Raw genomic sequence first — 20,431 nt, forward strand, 5'->3', positions numbered from 1 at the left:
TTGGTTCCATTTGTACACTCTCAGAGTTCCAGACCCATAAGGGTCCATTTGGTTCCATTTGTACACTCTCAGAGTTCCAGACCCATAAGGGTCCATTTGGTTCCATTTGTACACTCTTAGAGTCGACAAAACCCACACAGACTCCGCAGTCTGGGGCACTGATAAGTGCTATTGTTCTGTGTCTGCTATTGTTCTACTGTACAAATACAATACAGTGGGGGGCAGCGTTCCAGCGATATGCCCTTAAAAGGACAGACGGGGGAAACCCCTCCCCTCGCCAGAGTCATCATGTCTTCTGACTGACGTCTCCTCTCCATCCATTTGTTTATGTTTGACAACGTCCGTTATGATGTCTGCGCTTGACCCCCGTGACCTCTCCTCCACCTCCACCAAAGCACCTGGGCGACCTCCAGGTTTCCGCTGGCCTCCGGGCCGACCGGCCGACAGGATGCTGCACGCACACACTCACGCACACACTCACACACACACTCACGCACACACTCATGCACACACTCATGCACACACACACAATGGTCTTCAGACTCCATAGAGGATGTCCCTGATACACGCACACACACATGAGCACACGCACACACACATGTCACAGACACACACAAGGACATAAAAAGAAGAATCGCTTTATAGACTGACCGTGTGTGTTGGTCAACTTGGCCCTGTTTTGTTTATTATTAGGTGTTTTATGAGACGATCTCAAATCCCAGTATGGGGGATTACAGTGCTAATAAAAAGTACATGAACCCGTGCATTTGCGCCCTCTACCGATATCGACGTCAGACTTCTGTGCTCTATGCCGCAGGGACTTACCCCCCCAGTAAATGGTAAATGGTGCATTTATATAGCGCCTTTATCCAAGGCGCTTTACATAGATTGTGCATTACATTCACCCATTCACACACCAATGGCAGCGGAAACCATGCAAGGCACCAACTAGCACATCGGGAGCAATTAGGGGTTCAGTGTCTTGCTCAAGGACACTTCGACAGTAACTCTGGGGGAGCCCGGGTTCGAACTGGCAACCTTGCGGTTCCCATCCAGGCACTCTACCCCTGAGCCACCGCCGCCCCAGTCCAACCCTTGATGCTGAGTGCCAATTAAGCAGGGAGGCATTGGATCCCATTTGTCAGAGTCTTAGGCCTTGTCCACACGTATCCGGGTAAACGGATAAACGTAGGTTTTTATATGCGTTTTGGGGGGGGGTCGCCCACACGCAAACGCATTTTTGGTCCATATAAACGCATCTTTTGGAAAACTCCTGCCACAGTGTATTTTTTTTAAACTCCGCCTGTGTGTTCCCGTATGGACAATGTAAACGGAGTTTTGCATGGGTCTTGCCATTGGTCATATGGACAGAGAGATTTAAAAAAACGTGTCGTATGGACAGAGAGATTAAAAAAAACGAAAACGAAAACGCTACGTTTATGTAGGTGTGGATGAAGCCTTATTGCGAACGCAGTGATTGCGAATGCAGTGAGCACTTACTATGAGACCTAGCAGATCATGTCTGTCTGTCTGTCTGTGTGTCCGTGTCCCCCCCCTTTGTGCCCATATATGGAGCTGAGTGAAACACACTCCATATTTGGACGTATAGCTGCTTTGGGGACTCCTTATATGGTTATGGCTAAGTTAAAAACTTAACTTAAAAATAACTTAACTTAAAAAAATAATAACTTAAAAATAAATCTTTAAAAAAAACCAAATATGTACGAGCTGCGTTCGCTTCCTGCGTTTGCGCGTCTTACTGGTAATATGACCCGGCCGTGGATGGAACTCCCTCCTCAGGGAGTCTCAGGACGGACAGTCTAACCACATAAGGCCACTGAGCTGATAAAAGGGATGAGGAGAGTGTACTGTGGGAGTGTACTGAGAAAACAGTTTTCAGCCTTTCTTCGTCCTTTTTTTCCAAACTTGACTATACGGTAGCGGTGGTCTCAAAAACAAAAGGGAAACTTTCACAGAAAAAGACTCGCTCAGCGTATAAAAAAGAAGGAAAACTCCTTTCCTGAGACTGAGACTTTTTACTTTTATTTTATCATGCTCATAAAGTGCTCTGTGCTCAAAGTGCAATTGAAAAGCACAAACGTTTCGGTCCTAAAGACCTTCGTCAGACTTTTCCTTCTTTTTTTAATACGGTGAGCGAGTCTTTTTCTGTCAACGTTTCCCCCATGAGGAGAGTGTAGATATCCGAAATGGGAGAAGACCTTGACAAGAGGCGGCTGTCCGTAGCCCGTAGTGGAGTCAGTACTAGTGCTGCTGTCCATATAGTACTGTACTAGTGCTGCTGTCCATATAGTACTGTACTAGTGCCCCCACCCCACCCCGGCCACCGATATGGCCTCATGTGACCAGACAGATCGTTGCTATGTCCGGTCTTGACACTGGGCCAGCCAGTGTTGTTTTTGGCAGCAAGTTTTGATTTTAGCTTTAGTCATAGGCTCCATGCATCTTGCGCCACCCTTAACCCTTATGAACTTATTTGCCATTTTTTTTACTATTTTGAAAATCATTTTAAAATAGTTCAACTAGCCGATCTACATCTACACGTTGTGAGCTTGTAGATCAGCTATTTGAACTATTTTAAAAGGTTTTTAAAATAGTAAAAAATGGAAATAAGTTCAGGGATAAGGGTTAAGGGCTGGCGCAAGATATAGCCCATAGTCTCTTGAATAGTTTTCATTTGGTTTTAGTCACATTTTAGTCACCTGGAATGTTTTAGTGTTAGTCTAGTTTTAGTCGACTAAATATCATAAAATTCGACTAAATCTACAGTTGATTTAGTCAACTAAAATGTATTTTGGTGGGACTTGATGCCAGTGATTCTCTGGCAAATAGATGAACATTGTATTTGAACACATTATGGACAAACCCACGCCTTGACATGAACACAGAGAATACACACATTTATGCGTAGACCAAGTGTAGCGAAATTGAATGGAAAAGTAATTAAACCCATCTTCTTTTTTTTCTTCTATTCTTAAAATTGCTAAATACAATGCACAAACACTTAGTATTGATACAAATGTATTTAGTGTGAATGTGTTTTCATTAGATAACTGCAGTCAGACCTGGGAGGAACAACTATCACAGTTTGGTCAAAGTCTGACTGAACGTGGCCATTCTCTATTTGAATTATTTCATTTGTTGAGACCCACTGAGTCCTATACTGGTGTGTATACACAGATTGGCCACTAGATGGTGTCTTCTCTCCACTGCTGAATCTGTGCTCTGCCTATCAATTCAATCCAATTCAATTCAGGAGTTGAAAACAAGGAGTTTTTGTTGGCATGAGAAAACATACACATTGCCAAAGCAAGTGTCACAATGTAATAAACAGTTTGGAAATGGGGAAAAGTATATGCAGTTGGAGGGTCTTTGCCAATATTCAAGAAATATCTTATTTCTTCCTCTCCGTAGATTACATGATTCAGTTTGATGTGTTATATTATATTTTCTTTTGTGTGTTCGTTGTTGTATTGTTTATTTCCCCTTTTTGCGCAGTCTGTGTGTTTTTATTTCTTTATTGCACAGCTGCTCCCTTTACCAATTTGTAGTCTTTTGTATTGTTCTTTATGAACTTTTAATCTGTTTAATCAATTACCTCTTCCATACAGGAAAGGATTCCAAATAAGCCAGCTGACTTCTTCCTTTCCTTGCATTGTATTTTTGTTCTTTGATATGTATTATATGTGTTATTGTGCAAACAGAGGAGCTATATGTCACATTGTGTCGTTACATGCTATATTATATACAGGGTATAAAGCTTTTTTTAAACTAATATAGCACCAATCTTTTGGACAAATGGCAGCATTTTTAGTAGTATACAAAAATCAGGGCGCTCTTATCATCGTACTACGTAATCCATTCATTGTCAATGGGGATATAGTCTTTCTGTAGGACAAAAACTGCCGATTTGCTGGTCCACTTAGGACTCACTAGTCACTTAAATAATAACCAGTAAGACGCGCAAACGCGGGAAGCGAACGCAGCTGAGACCCTGCAGATCATGTCTGTCCGTCTGTCTGTGTGTCTGTCCCGCTGTTACTGTATATGTGGACCTGGCCCCTTTTGTGCCCATATATGGAGCTGAGTGATTTGTTTGTGATTGATGCAACACACTCCATATTTGGACGTATAGCGGGACAGACAGACAGACAGACAGACATGATCTGCTAGGTCTCATAGTAAGTGCTCACTGCGTTCACAATAATAATAATAATATACACTTACACGAAAGACACACTTGTGTCCTGTGTCTTCTGCATGTTATGGCCGCCTCAATGCATTTCCAATGGGAGTCAAATGGATGATGGTTTCATGACACAACATTGTTGCATGCGGCTGCCATGCAACAATGTTGCATTGCAAACAAAACAAAAGACAAGTGGAATGAAATATTTATATTACTACAGATACGATACGATACGATACAACTTTATTGTCAGCTTGCACTGAATTTTGTTTTGCGTCCATGACGTCACCAAAATACAGACAAGACACAGACACATTACAAAAAGATACATTGCAGGACACACATCTCAGGAACAAGAACATATCCTCTGGTTTTACCGATTTTGGTTTAAAAACAGGTGGTACTTCAGTATAAAAAGGTTGGGAACCAATTGTGTAAAGTACTAACTAAGTGCATTTACTTAAGTACTGTACTTAAGTACAGTTTTGAGGTATTTGTACTTTACTTGAGTATTTCCGACCAATATCCAATACTTTTACTCCACTACATGTATTTTACAGCTTTAGTTCGGCTACTAGTTACTGTGTAGATGTGGTTTATTGCGAACGCAGTGAGCACTTACTATGAGACCTAGCAGATCATGTCTGTCCGTCTGTCTGTCTGTGTGTGTGTGTGTGTGTGTGTCCCCTTTGTGCCCATATATGGAGCTGAGTGATTTGTTTGTCATTGATGCAACACACTCCATATTTGGACGTATAGCTGCTTTGGGGACTCCTTATATGGTTATGGCTGAGTCATGGTGAATTGTTATTGCAATTTACGATCTGCGTTCGCTTCCCGCGTTTGCGCGTCTTACTCGTTATTATACAAAACATATAGGCTACATCAGGGGTGCCCACGCCTTTTTGACTTGAGAGCTACTTTAAAAATGACCAGCTCAACAAGATCTACCCACCGAATACCATTGCTGAAATTAGTCATGGAATAGGTAGTGTTTTTTGTATTTAATTTGTAATGCTATATACCAACGTTTGTGCACAGCAACACTATTGGAACTATAAGATTGTGCATTGTGGGTTTGAGGGGGTGCATACTTAGTTTAGACTATAAGTCATTGGTTAGACATGGGGTAACTGTTTCTCTGCCAATCGTCCTGCATGTTCTGATGAATTGAACATGGGGGACCCCAACGTAAACGAGCCATTGTGCTTCTCTGGGTTTATCCTCTTGTGATTTTCCTCAAACTGCGCCTTTTACTCCACAAACGGTACGACGCCCTGAGGGCGAGAAGCGTGCACGCATCCGCCTGGGTGACGGCACGCATCCGCCTGGGTGACGGCACGCATCCGCCTGGGTGACGGCACGCATCCGCCTGGGTGGCGGCAGACCGCTGGCCGAGCACTGAGGCGCTTTGGCATGGGGGGGGGGGTCAGATCAACATATGGAATGAATTCTATACTGGCCATATATGGAGCGTGTCTTCAGTGTACAAGGGTTTGATGAGGTCAGATCAACACATGGAATGAATTCTATACTGGCCATATATGGAGCGTGTCTTGAGTGTACAAGGGTTTGATGAGGTCAGATCAACACATGGAATGAATTCTGTACTGGCCATATATGGAGCGTGTCTTGAGTGTACAGGGTTTGATGAGGTCAGATCAACGCATGGAATGTCAGAACAGGTCAGCTCCATATATGGAGATCTAAGGGTTTGAGGACCATATATGGAGGCATGATGTCACGAGGCGTGACCATATATGGAGGTATGGGGTGACTATACAGTAACTAACTGACGGACGGGAGATGCGTGGTTTTCATTCTAGTAAATGCGACGTACAGTCGCAGCAATTATCAATAAACCAATCAATCAATCAATCAATCAATCAATCTCAGTGCATGTGGTATCCGGGACGGGTCCTAAATGGACCCAAAACAAATGGAACCAAATGGACCCGTCCCATGTGTGCGCGCGTGTGTGTGTGTGTGTGTGTGTGTGTGTGTCTCTCTTCCTCTGTAGGGGCCATGAGGACATGCAGCATTCTGCCCCAGCCCTCCCCTCCTCCCCCCTCCCATTCTGGTGGCGGTGGTGGCTCAGGGGTATAGAGTGGCTGGATGGTAACCGCAAGGTTCCCGGTTCGATCCCCGTGGGCTCCCCGAGAGTTAGTGTCGAAGTGTCCTTGAGCAAGACTCTGAACCCCTATAGTTGCTCCTGATGTGCTGGTTGGTGCCTTGCATGGTTTCCGCCGCTATCAGTGTATGAATGTGTGTGTGAATGGGTGAATGTAATGCACAATATATATGTAAAGCCCCCCCCCCCGCTCCCATTCTGCCCCAGCCCCCCACTCCCTGACACCCCCATTCTGCCCCAGCCCCCCCTCCCCTCTCATCCCCCCCCCTCCCCCCTCCCTCCCCGGAACCTCCCTAGCTCCTGATAATTCCTTCGTATATATTCTTTTCTCCTTCCCCCACCCCTCTGACCCCCCCCCCCCCCCTCCTAACACCCACCGCATCGCATTACCCAATTCTCCCAAATCAGCTTCTTTCCACAAGTATCACGCACGCACACACTCACTCACAAACACACACGCACGGTTGTAATCCCCTCCCCCCTGTGTGTGTGTGTGTCTCCAGTCCCATTGAGAGCCATTAGCATACAGATGTTGTCCTGAAAAGGGAAAGCCGGCTGGGGTTCATCACAAAAGGCCCTCAGGAGGAGGGGGGAGGGGTTTAGGGAGTGGGCGTGGCCTAGCGGGGGAGGGGGGGAGGGGAGGAAGGGTGCAGAAGGTTGGGCCTTGGCCTTTTAGTTACACACCAGGGTTGCCAATAAGTCTGTTTATTTACCACAACTTTTGGCTTGTTGAGTTGTGTTTTTTTTCTCCTTTTAATAGTAAATACCCATTGGTTTGGGGCAGTGTGAATCACATTGAGTGAAACAATGGCTCTGGTGTCTGTGCTATAGCCCTGGCTTAAATAAATGACCAAAACATTCATTTTTATAGACATACATAGTATTTAGAATGATAACATACCATGCCTCAAATCTTTTTGTCTTCTTCTTATGACTAGATAGAACAGTGCCCGTTGTTGGGGGTTGATCAGGTGTGATCTATAATTGGCTAATAAACGGCGAGGTCGTGCATCATTGTGATGCCCATATATGGAGTTCTTTGTCAGGCATGCCCAAATATGGAGTCTATATTATGCCAGATGTAAGAACATATTTTGATGTCAGAACATAGGCCAGCTCCATATATGGAGCCTGCAGGGCAGGGGCTGTGCACTGCATCCAGAGCCCGGGCAGAGGGCTTTTTGGGGCGGTTCTGGACAACCGTGGGTCCGACCGACTCGACACCGGACACTGCACTCCCTGTGGTGTGGGTGGGACGCGTGTGTCGAATTTGAAGTCAGTGGGGCGAACGGTTCTCGAGTTACGTGGACTACAGACATACACACAGACAGACAGACAGAGACTTGCACTGCATAGATATCGTCATATAATATTATTGGGTTTATTTTGGCTTGTTTTTCGAGGAAAGATTTGGGTTATTTCTTTCGCAAAAGTTGGCAACATTGGTACACAATCTGGATTACGCACACACGCACGCACGCACCATAGACTGTAAGGCACACACACACACGCACGCACGCGCGCGCACACACACACACACACACACACACACACACACACACACACACGACATGATGACACACACTCACACAGACCCTATAGGGTCCCCAACTTCTGCTCCAGTCAGTGTGTGAATGGGTGTGCACCCATCGGTGTGTGTGTGTGTGTGTGTGTGTGTGTGTGTGCATGCGTGCGTATGCACCACCATGGTCCATTGTGTGGAGGGAGTGTCTTTGTTTGAGCATCTGTTGCCCAAACATTCCCATCAAAGTGTGGCTCGCACTAAATTAGTCTGTTCAGACAAGTTGCAACAAAAACACCCTCGTCTTCCCACAGAGCGCACGCACACACACACACACACACACACACACACACACACACACACACACACACACACACACACACACACTGAACCACGGTGCATTAGAGCTGTAAAGCAACACCAATGGGACATTAATGCCAGCAAGGAACAAACCTTATATTCTGTCAACTTGGGAGTTTTCAAATAATCTCCTTATATAAAAGTCTGGGACTCAAAATGTATTTGGGTAAAAATATGGTGCAAAGGTATTTTGGCATCAAAATGTATACTTAAATCACCAACATTAAAAAATATGTCCCGTTTTCAAATGTTTGAAAAGTCTTTTGAAAATAGCAGATTTCCGGCTATTTTCAAGTTAATGAATTATTTTGAAATAGGCCTAGTTAATTAATCTACAAAGTAACTATTGGTAGCAAAAGGTTTCAAACGAATGCAGTGGAGTAGAAGTACAATATTTGCCTCTGGAGATGTGCAAGTAAAAAGTATAAACACTCAAGTAAAGTACAAATACCTCAACATTGTACTTAAGTAAATGTACTTAGTTACTTCACACCACATGGGTGTTTTACTATTACCTAACCATACAAGGTTTTAATAGAAAATGCATCGTCATATAGGTGGAATAAAAAGACGGTGGATTCACCATGATACATTTTTACAGTTAAACCTGACATTCAGGCATGTTGTCACTTGTCATCATGCTTGTTGTTGTTGTTGTTGTTGGCTTCTTTTGTTGTGTTTTATCTGCCGGTGGGCTTTGTGTGCATGCCTGTGCCTCGTTACGGTTCACCTGAACCACCCTGGGGGACGAATAAAGCCTCCGCCAGTCAGTCAGCCCCTGATAAGTAGTAGAGATGTGTCTTAACATTCTGACCTGAGATCAGATTCTAAAAATAATGTCTCCTACATGTCAGTCGTTCTTCGATTTTTCAAAAATAGCAGACCTACAAGCTCGTAGCGCGCTGCTCGGTGGCGCGCTATGAGCTTTTAGATCTGCTATTTTTCAATAGCTAAAGCATAGCATAATGCTAGCACCAAAAGGGGGTTTTCCGCCCAAAATGGGTTAATTGTTATCTCATCATCTGTCATCTTATCTTAAAGATAAAGACCCCCCCCCAGGAGGCTGCCGATCTCAGCAAGTGTGCGACTTAAAAGCAACCTTTAAAGGTAGGGTGAGTGGTATTGTTTGGTCAAAACAAAAGGTTTTAAGGTTAAATCACTATATTGTGATAGTAATCATTGCTGTAGACTAGAGAGTGTTTGTTCAGTAACAGAGGTATCTCCGTCTCTCCTGCTCAGATAATACATTGTCAGGTATAGGTGACAACATTTCAGCCGATGGAGAAAGTAGGAGAAAGTATACTAAAAAAAGTAGCCATTTCAATTCCACTTGTTTAATCTGTATATCCTGACCGAGTTCTCTATCCCGATTGGATGAAATTGTTATCCCGACCTGAAAATGCATGTTATGTTTAATAATAAAGCTGGAGAGACTCCTGTTACTGAACAAACACTCTATAGCAATGATTACTGTTACAATATAGAGCTATTTAACACTTATTTTAACCAAAGAAAATGACTTACCCTACCTTTTAAGATAAAAAAAAACACCTATACTTTTATACCTTTCCTTTCTTTTAATGGAAAGCTGAAACTCAAACTAATTTCACAGTTTTTTCACCTGTAAACCTGTGATCTGACAATTAGTTGTATTCTGAAGCATCTCAATGATTTTAGCCATATGACAAAAATAACTATGAAAATAAAAAACTAGCTTCAGTATATTTTCCAAAGACATTTATTTTATTTTGAACCAAAATATCGACAAATATATTATTAGACAACTGGGCTATATCCACGTAAACCCATGGAATGTAAACATAAACAGTCAATGCACTTAAATTATAATATAGAAATCAAAAAGCAAAATATCAAAACATCACGATATAGTTTTCACTTTGAAAAAAAGAAAACACAAAATAAATAAGTTTTAAGTTAACAAACGTTATTATAAAAAAAAAGGCTTGCTGAACGGCTTTGTGTTCAGGAAAACGATAAGCAACAGCAACAGCAGTATCTCTGGCACACACACACACACGCACGTGCATACACACACACACACACACACACACACACACACACACACACACAGCTTCAGTGTTAATGTAACTCTGACAAAGAGTTACAAATGGATAACTTAACACAATGCAAAAGAAGAAACATAATACAGCAGATTACACATTTGTGAGCCTGATTTCACATGACATATAACGTGACAGCCCCCCCCCCCCCCCCCCTCCACAACCGAGTTAGTTAGCTTGCTTAGCTAGCTAGCGTGCAACAACAAGCTCTTCTTCCCACAAACTCGTTGTCTTCAAGGTGACGGAAATCAGGTTTTACACAAAATCAACCCCATTTTCTAGATTTTGTTCAGTCTTTCAGCCCCGTATTTCCTTCATATCTCTGAGAGTGAGAGAGCATTCCTGGTTTCCGGGATATGTCTAAACCAATAGTGGACACAGAACTTCAGAAAGCCCAGACACATGTTGTATAGTATATAGGCTACACTGAATCTGATATGCAACGTGGCTACCAGTATGCATTTCTGATATCAATAAGTGGGGTCTTTAATATAAACTTCTATTGTACGCCACTGCCGCCAGTAAGAAAGAAATAGTTGTACAAAAACGTAATACCTTTCTCCTCCCTTCAGGGTGAATATTATAAAGCAGACTATAGGGCAATACTGTATAGGTAAAGCACATTTCTGCCTGCATCGTAAAAAAAAAAGTAAATGCATAATACACAATCATCAACAATGTCTGTCAGTGACAACAAATACGAACAAGAAATAAATAAATCTAAGGAAGGTGTTAAGCTATGGCAGTAATAATAATAATAATAACAACAACAATAATAATAATTAAAAAACAATAGCATTAACAACAACACTGTATTAGCTAGAGGCTATAGGCGTCGACAGTGATATTAAGGTTAGGAATGATCAACTTTGGTAACTAGACGGAGGCAACGGGTACACGCCATCCATGACTCGGTGACAGACAGTTTGAGCGCTTGCCTCTCGTGCTAATGATTCGTTAGTTCCGTCTGTGTGGCCGTAAACATGACTGGAGTATATATAGCGTTGTCCTGTCAGTGTAGCCATAATAAATAGGCTAATATACAGGAAGAAATGTGCTATCAGCAATGCTCAAATTGTCTTAATTTATTACAAAAGAGAGAGAGCACGCCGTTTCCAGAATCACTAACCAGTGTCTATCACACCAGACGTACAGTATACACACAGGGCAAACAAAACAAAAAAACATTTATCTTTCAAAAAGGAGGGCACAGAAACTTAAACAGAAACTTCATAAGGAGAAGAATCGTCTATAAAAACGGGTATACAACAGTATACATCACTTATAACGGCATCGAAAACAACAGACAATAAAATAAAATAAAATAAAAATAGTTCAAAAAGTCGGCTTAAATTTGACAAACTCTGAGCAGCGCTACTACTGCTTGGATGAAGAAATGCAATATGCACAAAGTAAGGTATACGTTTCACCAGGCTGGACTTAAACCAGGAGGTCAAAGTCAACTTGTTTTAACACGCTGAGGACAATATCTCAACTATAGGCTACTACAAAAGTTACAGGGCGAGTCACACGACGAGAAGGCCACAAGTGGAACTCAAGCCTGTGACGTGTATGAATAGGCCTTGACCCGCTGTTATGCAAACGTTTGTCGAAAACCGCTTTCCCGTGGCCCCCTGTTGCAAATCAGGTCCCGTAGTAACGAGTTTAAAAGCGTCGTATACGGCCCGCCGTCGCGTGGCTAGTCGTCCGAGACGGACAGGCTGCTGAAGATTGGCAGGCGACGGCCCTCGAAGTTGGGCGACTCCGAGCCTCCGGAGCTGAGGGAGGAGGAGGAGGAGGTGTAGCCTTCCTCCTCGGACAGGGAGTCGGCCGAGGAGCAGCGCTGTAGGCCGCTCTGCAGGCTGTTCTGCAGGCTGCTCTGCAGGCCGCTCAGGGACAGCGGCAGGAGCTGCTGCTGGTTTCGGATGATGTGGTGGAGGCCGGGGGGGCTGGAGAGGCGGGTCGTCGTGGCGGCTGCGAACGCGGGGAACTTGAGGTCGGCGGCGGCATAGTCGGCAGCAGCGTAGAAGCAGGGGTCTTTGGCCAGGTCGACCGGGAGGAGGCTGGAGGAGGAGGAGGAGGAGAAGAAGGGGTACGGGCAGTGCCTCAGCACCCCGGGCTCCGGGAGGAACAGCCCCGGCGAGAGAAGCTCGGGGCTTCCCTCCTCCTCCTCCGACGATGATGACGGAGGTGACACGGAGGAGGCGCGGGTGAAGAGGAACGAGGAGGAGTAGCCGGGAGGAGGAGGCTGCTGCGACAACGACTCCCGGACGGGCCGGAATCCTCCTCCTCCGGAGGAGGAGGAGAACAACGCCTGCAGGGACGAGGAGAAGCCGGCGAAGCTGACGCTGTGGCGGAGGAGCGGGGGCCTCGTCGTCTGGGCATTCGATGGTGTGCCTCCCTCCTCGCCGGGCGAGATGATGTCGTCTGCGTTGCCGTGGATGAAGTGGCAGCGTGCGCCGTACGGGCAAAATCCCGCCGTGTGGAAGGTGCGGCAGGGCTCCGTCTTGTACTTGGGGTGGCGGCTCAGGCCGCGCATCTCGTCGAAGCCGTGCGCAAACTGGCACTTGGCGCCGTACTTGCACGTGCCGCTCTCCTCGTAGGTGCGGCACAGCTCGGTCTTGTAGCGCGTGGACATGGGCGGGGACACAGGCGGCTCTGCCATGGGGGGGAGGGGCTTGGTGACGGCCGAAAAAGAGGAGGAGAGGGAGGCGTTGCTGAGGCTGAGGCTGAGGCCGGGCGGCGGGGAGGGCAGCAGAGAGGCGTGGCGGCCCCCTGTGGACGCCGCGTGGCCCTCGATCATGCTGACGGAGCGGTCGACCCGAAACGGGATCCGGTCGAGGGACGAGCACGGCAGCTGGAGCCCCGCCTCCTTGTCCCCCCACCACCGCTGCTGGCCCTCCACGGGGGCCATGCCGAGGCAACCCCAGTGGTGGTCCTCCGAGCCGGAATCACCGCCGCTGTTGCTGTTGAACTTGGAGTTGGGCAGCGTCACGGGGCACAGCGAGTGGCGCCGCTGGAAGCCTGCCACCGCGGCCGCGGCTGTGGCGCTCCTCTGGCGGGTCTGCTGCTGCTGGTAGGACAGGCCATCTGTCTCTGTCGGCTCCAGGCCGCGGAAATTCTGTCACACAAAAGAACACAAGGAGGAGAATGAATGAATGAATGGTGAGCGCTCGGCATTCCTGGAGCACTGGAGCGAGAGAGAGAGAGAGAGAGGCTGACCCGACATGAAAGGAAGGGTCTCCGATGGGCGTCTGGTCCTAGCAGGAGAGCAGATGACTTACAATGGGACGTTTTGTTCTGCGCTGGTGAAAGGCTCGTTGAACTATTGCAGTTTCTTTAATTGACTAGTCGTATAACTTCTAGATTTTCACATTTAATTACACGTTATATATATTGCGTGTGTTTACAACACAGCGGGAGACGAGGCATAATGCAACCTTTTGACACATTTTAGGCAGCTCATATTGACTACAAGTGACCCTGGTCGACAACCATGAATAGTGAGGAAACTCTTGACAATATTGCATTCACATAAAGCAACTTTTATTCCACTATTATTATTACAAATAGTAATAGTCATTTTGACTATACTGTTATAAGGACTCTTTCTTGTTTCTCGCATAGATAAATCTGTCTGAAGTGTATCTCTATTCACTTTTGCTTTGTAAGAAACTAAAACATGGTAGTCTTTTATCTTAATTCAACAGTTTGTATTCCAGTCTCCTTTATATGATATGAGCCTCAGCAACACTTAGACCTGAGACCAGATTCTACTAGTGTCTTCTAAATCATGACAGTTTTCTGAAATGTCAGTAACAACTATTTCATGTCAAGGACGCCAGAACTCATATGTAATTAGCCGTCGACCCCCATCTGAAAATATGTTGTTCCATGCAGGGACCCCGCCATAAACAAAGATTTAAGTTAACATGTTTGCTCTGAAAGAATATACATTCAAAGATTTGCGCCACATTTTCACGATTAAAAACAATAGCAGATCTACAAGCTCGTAGGATCGCTGCCCTATGAGCTTGTACATCTGCTATTTTTCAATAGCTAAAGTATAACATAAGGCTTAAAAACAGTGCTACCTAATCTCTATCCATGAATAAAATACATTAAAATAAAAAAGAAGAAAACCGAACCGGACTAATGTAGTTTGGATGGATGGATGGACATGCACACACGCACATACACACGCGTGCACACTCGTGCACACACACACACACACACACACACACACACACTAACACACACACACACACACACACACACACACACACACACACACACACACACACACGTGGACTATAGAAAACAGTTGGCATGTGCAGAGTGCAGACCCAACTCATGAAGATGATCAATGACTCAATTCTATATTGTCAAAAAAAAGCAAATAAAGACGCATGTCTTCATTTATGTAACTGTCTTAAAGTAAATGGTGTGTTAATATAACTGAAAGTGTAACACATGGAACCAAATGTACCCTTACAGGTCTGTAACTCTGAGAGTGTACACATGGAACCTAATGGACCCTTATGGGTCTGTAACTCTGAGAGAGTAGAGTGTACGAATGGAACCAAATGGACCCTTATGGGCCCATAACTCAGAGAGTGTACAAATGGAACCAAATGGACCCTTATGGGCCTGCACAACTCCGAGAGTGTACAAATGGAACCAAAATGGGTTTAATGGACCCTCGTGGGGGCCATTTGGTTCCATTTCTGCACTCTCTCGTGCAGAGATCCCAGTGGTCTTTGACATAAAGTGATGCTGTGTGTCCTCACCTTGCAGAAGAACTCCTCGTCCAGTTCCAGGAACGGTGTCAGGAAGTCCGAGGGCATGGTGGTCCGTTCGTCCGTCCGTCCCGTCTGGCCCGTCTGTCCCAGCTAGGGTTCACCTCACACCTCGCTGTGGAGATGAAGGTTCTGAGGGTTCTTCTACTGGGTTCCCCGGAGAGGAGAGGAGAGGAGAGGAGAGGAGAGGAGGAGAACAACGTCCTCTGTTCCCCGAGAGAAGAGAGGTGGCGTGACGGTCCGAGGTCCACGGCGTGGTTGGAAAGTTTCAAGGAACAACAGGTTAGATCCACTGAGCACCAGACAGAGGGAAAGAGAGGGGAGTGGGCTCTAAATCCAAGTAAGAGAGAGTTTTGGTTGTGTGTTCTGTGTGTGTGTGTGTGTGTGTGTCTGTGGACGGGAGAGACAGACACAGGCAGACAGCCTCTCTAGTTTGCTGCACTCAAAGTAAAGTTCCTTCACAACCAGCCATCTGCTGGAATCTGCTTAAATACTTTGGGGGGAAACCCGAGAGGCCACCCCCCCCCCCCCATCCCCCCCCATCCCTCCTTCTAGTTCACAGGGGGCAGGGCAGGGCGGGGTGGGGAGAGAGAGAGAGTGTGTGTTTGTGTGTGTTTGTGTGTGTGTGTGTGTGTGTGTGTGCACATGTGCGTGTGTGCGCGCGCGTGTCACACTGTGCTTGTGTGTGCACGCATTTGCATATTATGCATGTGCTTTTGTGCACGTGTGTGTGCGTGCGTGTAGTGAGGGAGGGTCTTGCATTGTGACAGTATGCTGGGGGGCAGGGTGGAGAGTAGAGGAGGAGGAGGAGGAGGAGGGGGGGGGGTAGAAAGAAAAGAGTGGAGTTGAATGAAGCTACTTTTCTCCCATTCATTACTCCCCCCCCCCCACACACACACACACACACACACACACACACACACTCCCCCTCTCCTCCAGCAAGCTGGGAAGAAACCCCCATAAAGGCACATTCTGTAGTTTTTTTTTAAATACCCCCCCCCCCCCCCCCACACACACACACACACACACACACTCACACTTTAGTTTAGGATCAATACTGGCTGCCCCCACTGAGGAGATAATGACGAGGTTCGCTAATGTTTGACGGTCACTGCATGCCTCCCATCGTTACCGGCAATAAAGGTATGACAGCTAAAACTAAAGTGTGTGTGTGACGTGTGTGTGTGTGTGTGTGTGTGTGTGTGTGTGTGTGTGTGTGTGTGTGTGTGTGTGTGTGTGTGTGTGTGTGTGTGTGTGTGTGTGTGTGTGTGTGTGTGTGTGTGTGTGTGTGTGTGTGTGTGTGTGTGTGTGTGTGTGTGTGTGTGTGTGTGTGTGTGTGTGTGTGTGTGTGTGTGTGTGTGTGACGTGTGTGTGTGTGTGGCAACATAAATTGGACCCATTAATTTAAGACCTGTAACGCACCATAGCTTTTTGCCATTATTTTATTTGAAACTTTTATCTGTTGAGAAATCGTGAAAATGTGTCGCAAATCTTTCAATATATATTTTGAACTTAAATCTTTTCTTCTGGGGGGGGGGGGGGGGGGGGGGGGGGGGGGGGGAGAGGGGCTCCCTGGAACAACATATTTTCAGACGGGGTTCGGCAGCCAAATACATATCATATCTGGGGGTCCTTGACATTAAGTAGTTTGTGAACCACTGACATAGAAATGTTCAGGCTCCATTTTCGCCACCGCTAAACCCCTTATCCCTAAACGCTAAACCCCTTATCCCTAAACTTCTTTGCCTTTTTTTTTTTTTTTTTTTTTACTATTTTGAAAAACATTTATGAATAGTTCAACTAGCCAATCTACATTGACACGTTGTGAGCTTGTATAGACCGGCCATTTTCACTATTCAAAAATGTTTAGCAAAATAGTTAAAAAAAAAAAAAAAAAGGCAAAGAAGTTTAGGGATAAGGGGTTTAGCGGTGACGAAAATGGAGCCTGTAGTTTTTTTGTTATGTATAAAAGTGTTCAGAAGACATTAAGACATTAGAATGGGCCTCAGGTCTTAATGGGTCAAATAAAGGTCCTACATTTTTACTGCTGATGTAAATCTGTTTCAATAACAGAGCAGCGCCCTCCCAGTGTGTCTCGTTAAGCCACATTAGCATACAAACAGCTCATTAACATACTGCCTTAATTGTGTTTCAAATGTCTATTATTATGCTGCATATGTATATAGCCACGGTTTCAGAATAACAATCGCAATTAATCAATGCGTGAATCACTAATTTGTTTAAGTTTGACATTGTTATGAGTCGGAGGCAGAATAATGCTCTGAGTTCCAAGCAGGAGAGAGAGGCTTGTGTGAAAAGAAGGCCCTTACAGACAGTATAGCCCAGTGGTTCTCAACCCTTTCAGGCTGCAGGGACCCCCAAAATAATCACATTTGAACTGGGGACCCCCCTTCACTGAAAAGCACTTGGAATCGCAGGAGTTCAGTTGAGATTATATTAGCCTATATTTAGTTTATTCAAATATTGTGAAAACAGCAGATCTACAAGCTCACAACGCCTCGCAATGTGAGGCGTTGTGAGCTTGTAGATCGGCTATTTTCATCTGCTTTCTCTCCCCCCCCCCTATTTCTGATTCTATTTGACAATTTGACCAATGTTTCACTATGCAGTTTTGATGCGGTAGCCTAATGGTTTTTGTATTTTCTTTTTCTTTTTCTTTTTAGGTATAAAAGTTCTTGAAAGTCATTAATACAATAGTGGTCACTTCCACTGTCATCTGGGGACCCCCCCCCCCCCAAATAATAATAATGAATAATTATATATATATATATATATATATATGTGGCACTGGCACTGCAGTAGCCCATACAAATCAGTGGTTGCGTTGCTGCCTCGCACCTCCAAAAACTCTTGAGTTTCAGGAAATGGAAAGAATAGCTTGTGTTCCATAGGATCGATTGAATGGTTGTTCTTTTGTCACAAGCTGTTAATTATACATTCCACTGGTTACATATTTACAATTGAAAAAAAAACACACACGGACACACCTAACCACTTTCACTTAAAAACTAAACTAAAACAATAGCAGATCTACAAGCGACAGCGCATACAGGACGGCTATTATTCATGTGACTTTTTGTGTGACAATGGAGGGCATTCGTTTATTACAAAACATAACAAGTTGAAATAATACAAGAGATACAAGCCGGCGGTACCGGGCCGGGCCTGGGTTCCGTATGAACGACACCTCGAGGGTGTGTGAGTACCAGGACACTAGTGTTAAATTGTTAATAGACACTTTGTGAAACATTTCAAATAAAGTTTGGAGCTACTAAAATACCTGCATTAGAAAGAAGACAACTATAGCTACATTCTAACTGCATTTTACTGTGGGAGGGGTGGGGAACATGGAGAACAGGGGGCATCTATGAAACAATTCAAGCCAGGCCGACATGTATGTTGTTGGGTCAGGGTTATAGGCTGATTCAGTACATGTATGTTGGGTCAGGGTTATAGGCTGATTCAGGGTACATGTATGTTGGGCCAGGGTTATAGGCTGATTCAGGGTACATGTATGTTGGGACAGGATTATAGGCTGATTCAGGGTACATGTATGTTGGGCCAGGGTTATAGGCTGATTCAGGGTACATGTATGTTGGGTCAGGATTATAGGCTGATTCAGGGTACATGTATGTTGGGCCAGGGTTATAGGTTGATTCAGGGTACATGTATGTTGGGTCAGGGTTATAGGCTGATTCAGGGTACATGTATGTTGGGTCAGGGTTATAGGCTGATTCAGGGTACATGTATGTTGGGCCAGGGTTATAGGCTGATTCAGGGTACATGTATGTTGGGTCAGGGTTATAGGCTGATTCAGGGTACATGTATGTTGGGTCAGGGTTATAGACTGATTCAGGGTACATGTATGTTGGGTCAGGGTTATATAGGCTGATTCAGGGTACATGTATGTTGGGACAGGATTATATAGGCTGATTCAGGGTTTCAAGTGTTTTGGTCTGGATTTCTCCTTTAAGTACAGTAGGCCTACAAGAAAACATTTTCCAAAATCTGCACACATCTTCCACCTATTCTTTTTTATTTTCCTTGTAAAAACATGGACCAAAATATCAAGTGGAAACTCTGTGGTTTTAGCCCTTATATGTCCTGCACTCAGTGTTTGCGTATCTGTTGTATTTTATCGCCCATGTTGTGTTGTTTTAAAAATCCACCCTCAGTGAATGCAAAACTGCAAAGGCAAATATAAACGTGTGCCTATAATGAAGTTAGTTATCTGTCTTATCCTGACTGCTTTGAAAGCTTCCAGGAGTGTTGATGATACCTCTGACTCCCAAGTGTCTACAGATTATCTGCCATGTGTTTGTCAGAGAGATGTAGGAGACCGACAGATAACTCTCTTCTTCTCCACCCCGGGGTCTCCATGCGGCGTGTGTCACTTTAAGCTTTCCAACCACTTTAACCATTGTTTTATACTTTAGCTTCTTGAAAGCAGGCTCTGTACCCAACAATGCCTGTATTTAGCCTGTCCCCAGCAAGTGGTCACAATTTCAAACAGCCAAAAAAGTGTCTAATATACTGTCACAATCACATAAATATACATACTAAATGAAAGTAGATTGTCAACAACATAGCAAACAATATACATAGTTAATTTTAATTTATATTTTCCAATAAATATCTCGTATCAAATGTGTGTCCCACGTCTCCGTCAACTCCGTCAGGTTTTTTAAAAGTCTTAAATTAATCAGAAAATATTGTCGACAGATTTAAGTCTCCTTTTCCAAGTCCTGTTTATATTTGTTGCAACAGTGGAGCACCTGGTCTGACAAGCATTCAATTGTTTGATATTTTAAACAAACAATGTTGATATCAATGTGGTCACAGCTTTTACATGTCAACTCCGTCAAGACATTATTATGATCTTTGTTAAGAATTCCAAAATAATGTTTAGTATTTTAGTTTAGGGTTAGGTTTAGCTAACAACTGAAGAAAAAACTAAATGGCTACATTGTACTATTGTATTTTAACATCAGTTATTGTGGTGGTACTTGGAGAGACAGATATTTTCTGAGGTGGTACTTTGGTATAAAAAGGTTGAGAACCACTGCATGGGTATATATGCGCAATGTCCATGCATAAAGTGAGTGGCAAAGAGAGTTTAACATCGTTGAATGCAATCAGATAGGACTTTTCTGTTTGGATGTAGGGGGCTGTCAATCAGATAGGACTTTTCTGTCTGGATGTATGGGCTGTCAATCAGATAGGACATTTCTGTTTGGATGTATGGGGCTGTTAATCAGATATACATCCAAACAGAAAAGTCCTATCTGATTGACAGCCCCATACATCCAC

The 20,431-nt window shown here is 44.6% G+C and overlaps 1 protein-coding gene across 1 annotated transcript; it reads right to left on the minus strand.

Moving 5' to 3' along the window:
• Positions 1-11,974: 11,974 nt before the first annotated feature.
• On the minus strand, positions 11,975-15,244 carry LOC308321183 (mRNA decay activator protein ZFP36). Its single transcript, XM_080772020.1, has 2 exons — positions 15,092-15,244; positions 11,975-13,422 (listed from the first exon to the last, which is right to left on the minus strand). Exons 1-2 carry the CDS (start codon positions 15,146-15,148, stop codon positions 12,001-12,003), a joined length of 1,479 nt encoding a protein of 492 aa, XP_080628146.1. The 5' UTR covers positions 15,149-15,244; the 3' UTR covers positions 11,975-12,000.
• Between the last annotated feature and the right edge of the window lie 5,187 nt (positions 15,245-20,431).

Source organism: Protomyctophum bolini, assembly GCF_963924005.1.
Source record: "Protomyctophum bolini genome assembly, chromosome: 9".
NCBI classification, from domain to species: domain Eukaryota; kingdom Metazoa; phylum Chordata; class Actinopteri; order Myctophiformes; family Myctophidae; genus Protomyctophum; species Protomyctophum bolini.

What these genes read in the sequence shown, in the direction of transcription:
- LOC308321183 (XM_080772020.1), bottom strand. Translation starts at nt 15,148, where the DNA reads ATGCCCTCGGACTTCCTGACACCGTTCCTGGAACTGGACGAGGAGTTC. An exon ending in ACGAGGAGTTCTTCTGCAAG is followed by an intron (nt 13,423 to 15,091) that starts GTGAGGACACAC and finishes TTTGTGTGACAG; the next exon opens with AATTTCCGCGGCCTGGAGCC.